Source organism: Epinephelus moara, chromosome 12 (genome assembly GCF_006386435.1).
Source record: "Epinephelus moara isolate mb chromosome 12, YSFRI_EMoa_1.0, whole genome shotgun sequence".
NCBI lineage: Eukaryota > Metazoa > Chordata > Actinopteri > Perciformes > Serranidae > Epinephelus > Epinephelus moara.
Window position 1 is genome coordinate 1,042,594 of NC_065517.1, and position 8,834 is coordinate 1,051,427.

The following is an 8,834-nucleotide window of genomic DNA, read 5'->3' on the forward strand; positions in this document are numbered from 1 at the left end:
AGGCCCCCTCCTACCTCACTGGCCTGCTCCACTGCCACACTCCTTCCCGCAATCTCCACTCCTCTGATGCCAATCTCCTGACTCCACCACTCAAGACCAAGCACTGGACCTGGGGCAACAGAGCCTTCTCCATAGCTGCCCCCTCCCTTTGGAACACAAGACTGCACTGACTTTTCCTGGTTCAAATGACTCATCAAAACTCATCTTTTCAAAATGGCTTTTAATATGTGCATGATGTTGTGTGTATTTTATTGTAGTCTATTTTATGATCGTTTTTAACTAATGTGAAAAGTAAAAAGCCATGAAAAGCGCTCTATAAATATATTATTATTATTATTATTAGTGTATCAAAATATTTAGTCACAGCTGTGACAGCTGTGACTAAATATTGAAATACGAAATATGAAAATATGAAAGTGAAATATGTAATGCATGTTGACAATTTTATTTTTTCTTTATTTTACAGGATAACACTGCAGTCATTAATACTTGTTTCTTTTAATCACAGGACATTACGAATGTACTCTGACGGGTGGAGTCATAAATTTCCACCAAAATGGAGATATAACAAGAAATGAAATCAGACCAGCTCCCATTGTACGACTACAGAGTAGAGTTAATGTTAAATGTGACGGGACAGAGGGACAAAAACCACTTCAGTGTTGCGTACAGTACCCCTATAAGGTCAGGTGGTTTTTAGGCTCAAATGATTCACCCTTAGGTAAGTGGAAACTCCTCAGGATGACCACACTGAAAAACCAGACACAGCTACTAACAGTTTCTTAACAACAGCATTATTAAATGTTCACAGATGTCACTGTCACTACTAATAATGGAGAAACCTACTGCATCACGCATGATTACCAGCTACAGAGCTGCAGCGAGTCACAGTCAATACAGTTTACTTGTAAAGTAGATGACCCTGAGGGTTACGAAAAGACGACAAATATGATCATTTTCAGAGAGGGTAAGAGCAATATTTGAAATGTGACAGCACTGTTCATTTGCTATTTTTTACCATCTTTTGTGTAATATTAATTGATTATTTAATTCTTAAGAATTTACATGTAAGGATCCACCATATGGGACTGGACGAGTAGACGACAAATCAATCATAGGATGTGACAATGGTCAAGAGGGGAGCAGGACTGCTGTCTGTCAGGAAACAGGAGAGTGGAACATTTTGGAGGACACCTGCATCATAACACAAATCAAGGAATTATTAATTGATTCAGAGGTAGGTGATCAGCTGATACACAGTTTCGGTGCTAAATTTAAGCGTTTTTTTTACCACTCCAGAATGAATGGAAATGGTAGTGTCATAGTGATGTCCGTTTTGTCTGGGTTCATGAATCCACAAGAGTCTCAGCTTTCCAGTCATATCTAATTTATGCAATTTCATGACTGTTAAGTGACCTTGGGCAACAACCCAACTTGTCAAATACCACTGCTTTTGTTGGTAGATGTCATCGTTAGATATGGATGGAGAGAGTCATAGTTTAAGGCTGTATGATACACTGGGCTGCGTCACTTTGTAGCACCACCTGTAGAATAAAGACAGACATCCAAAACAGACACAGGAAGGTACACAGCGTGTTATATTTTGATGTTTAGGTTCACTGGGATGAGAATGGGTTGTGTGTGATGTGCAGCTCTGATATGCACTGTACTGAGCTGCAGGTATCATTTTAATTATTATTTTATGATACAATATTCATGTAAATTATACAACCTACAATGCACACTTTAAAATAATTAAGCAGTTTGGATATGTTTTACAGCCAAATATTTCTGCACCAAGAAAACGTTGTTATATATATATATATATATATATGTATGTATATATGTATATATATATATATATATATTTATATATATATATATATATTCAGACAGGCAGACTTTTTGTGAATTTGATAGTATGTGCTTTATTGAAAGTACAGTAGTACCATTGCCAATAGTGGGATAGTTAGTGGGCTAAAACTGTACATTAGTAGTTGAGGTAGCACATTGAAGGCAGATAGTTAAAGTGTTTATATGTTGTATTGACTTAAAAGTGGGGTGCACTGGTAGTTCACATGGGAAAAGAATATACTAATAGTGTCATTTTTGGAAAGAGAAGCATTGTCATCTTCTACGTGTGCCAATCCTTAATGCCTATGTGCAGTTTCACATAGATTGACCATGTCAGTGAGTAGAAAAATGTGGGACAGACAGAATGACTGACTGACAGAATGACACACTGACAGTTTCGGTGATTATGTACAGCATACCATACCATACCATGACTTAGTCATACCAAAAATTATAAGAAAAAAAAAAACAAGCATTCGGCCACAGGGGCAGCCACAGTGATCAGTCGCATTTTAGGCATTTTTAAGCATTTTTCTGTTGTTATAGCACCACCCAGTTGCCAATTAGAGTTAAATTTCTCCAGTCACCTTGTGGCGTCCTGTTCTACATATCTCCCAAGTTTAGTAAAAATCGATATGGCGGTTAGGCCTAGATAAGAAATTAGCTCTCTAGCGCCCCCATTTTGTTTGATCGGGTCAATAATGGAGGGGTCCCCTCAGATTATGTGTGGTCATATGCCTACAAAGTTGCATGGTGATCGGTGAAACCCTTGAGATGTTATACACCTTTATGTGATGAGCCACGCCCTCCGCAATATTCATTGCCTTATAGAAGCTCAATTTTAGTAATTTTTCCAACTTTTGCCAAGAGGGAACTTTAGATATTGGTCCCTTATGAAACCGAGTTTCATGCAGATCGGTCAAACTTCCTAAGAAGAGATCGATTTTAAGTGTTTTTCAAAAAATTCAAAATGGCAGAAAATCTGTATAACCGGAAGTTATGGGTTCTTGGGGCAAATTTGTTCCTCATGAGGAGAGGCATCTCTGTCATGTCTGTACGACATACGGGGCATGAGATATGCCCATTCAAAGTTTGCAATTTCAGTCGGTTGCTATAGCACCGCCCTTTGGCCCAACATATAAAAAAACCAACTTAACTTTTTTAATTGAAAATACTGTGACTTGGAATCTTTAACAGCTTCATAAATTAGATCATACATTTGTACCGCCACATTTTGTTTTCACAATTAGGAAATGCACACTTACAAACCATTTTACTTTGCCAAACTGATCTCCGACTTGTTGCCTGTAATCTCCAGTAATGCCCTCCACCTGGAGTAGTATCCAGCTGGGCTTTATCTAGAGCTGCTTGTTCTCGCGAGATTTCAGGCATGGTATGAGATTGCTGCTTATTCTCACGATATTTCGGCTGCACTTTGGAAAGCAGAGTTAAATGGTAAACAAACACGGCAGCACACGGTTAAGGTAAGACAACATGTTTACATGTTGTTTTCTATATGTTCTGACATTTATCCTAACAATATGAGGCGGTCTTTGTGGAAAAAAGCTTGTTTAGTGGACTAACTTTGCACTTAAGTATGCCATTTCACTCACGTTTTAACAGGTCTGACGCTACTAGGTGCGCCCCGGCTGTATCTAGGCTAACGGCTAACATGCTAACTATTATTTCTTAGGGGTGTCAAATTATCGCGTTAATTGCGAATAATTAATTACAACCATATTTAACACGCTATGTTTTTTGATCACGTTAATCACATTTTTAATCTCTAACTTTACTGTTTCTGTATGCCACAGAGTTGCCGTTTATAAAATCCGTCTGTAGGCGTACGATTGGGCTTCTTTGTGCTTGAGTTGTGGGAGAGCTGCAGCGCTACAGAGCAGAGCCCAGCATCAGCACTGATGACTGTCCCCTGCAGGGGCGGTCTGCCCACTCAGGAGCCTATGAAAAGCTGTCTGCCCTAGCACGCAAGTATCTGACCTCCCCGGCAACCCGGTAATTTTCGGGATAATCAGGGCAGGATTCAGGATTCTGGACAATTGCTTGGATTTCGGGACTGTGCCGATTCGGAGGTCAGATACTTGCGTGCTAGGGCAGACAGCTTGTCATAGGACTGTGCCAGTCCCGAAATACAAGCAGTTGTCCTGAATCCTGAATCCTGTCCTGATTGTCCCGAAAATTACACTAGAGCAGAGTCTGGAGTAGTTATTGCCCGATAAAACATTAAAAACTGATCATAGTGGTTGAGTTGTCATGCAGCTCCCACCGGCTGCACATTGGCTGCAGCAGTTCCTACATGAATTATGGGTGTTGTAGTTTGAAGAAGAGAAGACAGTGCAAATTGCACCCACAAGGACAGGGAAAGCGCAGGCAGCCACGAGAAGGAGTGATTTGCACGTTGCAGTGCAGCCTCTTGTTCTAACTGTTCAAAACTGTTCTATAAACTGATGCAGCTGTAACGAATGTACCAGGTGTCTTTTATTGTGTTAGCTTTTATTTTTTATTAAGTTTAAAGGACAAGTGCACTTACATTGATCACTTCCATGAAATAAAACGAAAAATTGGAAAAGAGGAAAATAATTTAGAAAATTGTTAAAATAAAATTAGGGAACTGATCACAGATGTATTGTTTCTGTGTGTTTTTACATCTATTGTTGCGTTAATCTACAGCTATGCTTTTAATGAAGTTGACATGTCATGACAGTCAAGCACCCCCCCGGTGGTCGAGACTGAAGGTTGCAGCACTCTTTATTGGGACTAATCTCAAAAACAATAGAATGCAATGGCTAGGTGTACTGCATCTGTGTTTGCAAGTGTGTTATTGTTGAAAACAATAATTATGACTTTATAAAATCACTTTTTGTAATATATATCAATCTTTTGATCATCTGCCACAATAATGTAATGAATTTAAATGAAAATACCTCAAGTTGAGGGCTTTTCTCTGCAATTTTGAGATGAAATTAAAAAAGAGATCAATTAGATCCATTTATTACAGATCATAATTAATTAATCTCTTCATTTTTTTTAATCTCTTGACTGCACTATTATTTCTATGTCACTAGTCACTTGAAACAAATTTAGAACGATAGGAGACAGGTTGAAATCAACCGAAATTTCCCTTTAAGCATATCTGCTGCCCTGTGTTTCACTGAAACCTGGCTCAGTGAGCACATCCCGGATAGCACATTACGACTGCTGGGATTCTTACTTTTTTCGAGCGGACCGCCTCACGGAGGTCTCTGGGAAAATGAAGCGAGGCGGGGCGTGCTTCTGCATCCTAAAGAACTGACTGACACTGTGACATCCTACATCAAGACCTTCTGTACATATAAACAACAACAAACCCTGGTTCTCACCCAAACTAAGGCGGCTGCGCCAGGCCAAGAAGGAGGCCAACAGGAGCAAGGATCGGGCCCTGTACACGTAGGCCAGAAACAAGCTGACAAAAGAGATCAGGGTAGCCAAGAGGGGACAAGCTGACAAAAGAGATCAGGGTAGCCAAGAGGGGCTACAGTGAGAAGCTAAAAAACAGCTTCTTAGTCAATGACCCTGCATCATTTGGAGAGGCCTGCAGGACAATACCAGCTACAGGAGACCACCCCCCCCCACCCTGTGGAAAACCTCCAACAAGCAGACCACCTGAAAAGCTTCTACTGCAGGTTTGAAAAGGCCCTGTTCATATGTTCCAGCCACACAAAGGGATTACCTGCACCCCCCAGCTGCACCTTTCCCCCTCTCCTCTAGCCCCCCACCTGCACTAAAGGTCTGTGAAGAGGATGTGTGTCAGCTCTTCCAGAGACAGAAGACCAGGAAGGCTCCGGGACCTGACGGTGTGTATCCCTCCTGCCTCAGAGTCAGCTCTGACCAGCTGGCCCCTATCTTAACTCGGATCTTCAACCGATCACTGGAGCTGTGTGAAGTACCCTCCTGCTTCAAACTCTCCACCATTATCCCGGCCCCCAAGAAGCCCTCCATCACAGGATTAAATGACTACAGGCCTGTCGCACTGACATCTGTGGTCATGAAATCCTTTGAAAGACTACTGCTGTGCCACCTGAAGGACATCACAATCCCGCTGCTGGACCCCCTGCAGTTTGCCTATCAGGCAAACAGGGCGATGGATGATGCAGTCAACATTGGACTGCACTACATCCTGCACATCCTCGACTCTCCAGGGACTTACACAAGGATCCTGTTTATGGACCTCAGCTCGGCAATCAACACCATCATTCCTTAAGTACTCCACAAGAAGCTCATCCAGCTCACGGTGCCTGCTCCACCTGTCAGTGGATTACCAGCTTCTTAACTGACAGGATGCAGCGTGTGAGGCTGGGGAGCATCACATCCAGCTCCCGGACCATCAGCATTGGCACCCCACAGGGGTGTGTCCTCTCCCCACTGCTCTTCTCCCTGTATACCAATGACTACACCTCAGGGGACCCTTCTGTGAAACTCCTGAAATTTGTGGATGACACCACGGTCAATGGTTCTAATACGGGACTGTCATGAGTCTGCATACAGACAGGACCTCCCACATAGGCACTGTCCAGAAAAAGGCCCAGTAGAGGCTGTACTTCCTGCGACAGCTCAGGAAGCTCAACCTGCCTCAGGAACTGCTTATCATGTTCTACACAGCCATAATCCAGTCTGTTCTCTGCACATCCATCACCGTCTGGTTTGGATCTGCCACCAAACTGGACAGGAACAGACTGAAAAGGACAATCAGATGTGCAGAGAGGATTATTGGGACTGATCTTCCCTCCATCGAGGACCTGTACAGGTCAAGGGTCAGGAAACGGGCAGGAAACATCACTGTAGACCCCTCACATCCTGGACACAATCTGTTTAAACTCCTCGCCTCCATAAGACACTACAGAGCACTATTCGCCAAAACCACCCGTCACAAAGACAGTTTCTTCCCCCAGGCTGTTGCTCTGATGAACTCCTAAACAGTCACAGAGTGGCACGTCAAACAACACTGCATCCTTGTATATTGTATATATTTTCCTTAAATATTTCTATTCTTTATATTTTTTATATTTCATGTATAGTTGTATATTTTTTGTATATTGTATATTCTCTATGTTCTTGCCTAAATGTGTATACTTATGTCATTTCTGGTACATTGAGAGCAAGTCTACCCGAGTCAGATTCCTTGTATGTACACAAGTACTTGGCAAATAAAGCTGATTCTGATTCTGATTCTGATGTTGGCGATTTCCATGGACATAAGATCTTCTCCATTTTTTGAAGCTTGTGTTCAAAATTAGTTTTAACAAGTTAGTCCCTCTGATTTGGAATATGAATATGAAGTACATCAATCAATCAATCAACCAATTTTATTTATAAAGCCCAGTATCACAAATCACAATTTGCCTCAGAGGGCTTTACAACATACAACATCCCTCTGTTCTAAGGACCCTCACAGCAGATAAGGAAAAACTCCCCCCAAAAAACCCTTTAACGGGGGAAAAAATGGTAGCAACCTCAGGAAGAGCAACTGAGGAGGGATCCCTCTTCCAAGACGGACAGACATGCAATAGATGTTGTACAGAACAGATCAACATGATAAATTGACAGTAATCCGTATGACACAGTGAGACAGAAAGAGAGACAGAGACAGAGAGAGATGCAGGACAGACGGTAATGACAGTAGCTTACAACAACATTAATGAAAGTAATATTATAATTCTAATTATGGCTATTGTGGTACAATATGTCGAAAGTATATATTAATATCTGATAGTATATATATATATATATATATATATATTTATATGTGACAATAATCATATGTGTATAATAACAACAATGTATTGGTCCATCTGACCATATGAGCGCTGAATTGCAAGTTAGTGTAAATGTAGAAACATGTAAAGAACCTAATCGCAAAATAATACATTTATCATAATTTGGCTTCAAACCAGACAGAGTTGCAAAGCCATCTAAATCCCTAAGTAAGGCATTCAAAAAGTTGTCAAAAAGAAAATTGTATCATCTGCATATAATTAAATCTTTTATTCTTGTCCATAACTATTGAAAGCTTTAATATTTGTGTTATTTCTAATTTTTAGCGATAATGTCGATTACCAGTAAGAATAAATGTGGGGATAGGGGGCAACCCTGCTTGACTCCCCTAGATCAGGGGTAGGCAACCTGTGGCTCCGGAGCCACATGTGGCTCTTTAGCCCCTGTCCAGTGGCTCCTTGAGCCTTTGAGAAAAGAATTCTATGGAAATTCATTCTATGAATCCAAATGTTGCTAAACCTCGATAGCAATGGCTGGTTAGCTATGGATGCCAAATCCAAAAAAGTAAATTGAATAAAATAGAGAATGTAGTAGTGCGTGGACAGATTTGTTTGCTCTCACTGCCAGCTCTGCAAAATTTAAGTACGAGATAATTATTAATAGTGCCCTGCACAGTGGCCACCTTGTGGTAAGACATATTAACAAATGCTTATTTAGACCATAAGTATAAGCTAATTTAGACTTAATAGGCTATTTACCTTGATTATAAGGCTCAAACATGTTTTGCGGCTCCACACAGATTTTTTCAAATTATTTTTGGTCAAAAATGGCTCTTTTAATGGCAAAGGTTGCAGGCCCCTGCCCTAGATAATGAAAAACTTTGTGAAAGATAACCATTGTTTGTGATTTTACTTAATTGATTATTAAGTAAAATTAGCACCTTAAAGCAGCTGTGTGGAACTTTTTACCATTAATAAAACTGTCCCTAGTTTGTATCACCCCCCCCCTTGAAGATCTGCATATTTATTTGAACCCAACAGTGACAAAAAAAGCCTTTCTCTATATGGCTATTTAGCGTAGCCTCGCTCGGGTCGGACACACAGCGGAAGTCAGCAAACCAGAATACGGCACCCGACGCGGAAGTGATTCTGCTCGCCCGCAGCGATTAAACCACAGAAGAAGGAGCCGTGTTTACAGTGTTCTTCGAGTAA

The 8,834-nt window shown here is 41.0% G+C and overlaps 1 protein-coding gene across 22 annotated transcripts in view; it reads left to right on the forward strand.

Annotated features, from left to right (window-relative positions):
* The window catches only part of LOC126399070 (adhesion G protein-coupled receptor F5-like), a 155,030-nt gene that overhangs the window by 134,609 nt on the left and 11,587 nt on the right, over nucleotides 1-8,834 (forward strand). For all 22 annotated transcript variants that reach the window (XM_050058838.1, XM_050058837.1, XM_050058840.1 and 19 more), the window contains 3 exons: nucleotides 509-721; nucleotides 812-967; nucleotides 1,059-1,237. In XM_050058838.1, the coding sequence (XP_049914795.1) occupies nucleotides 509-721; nucleotides 812-967; nucleotides 1,059-1,237 (548 nt within the window). The remainder of the gene's footprint in view (nucleotides 1-508; nucleotides 722-811; nucleotides 968-1,058; nucleotides 1,238-8,834) is intronic.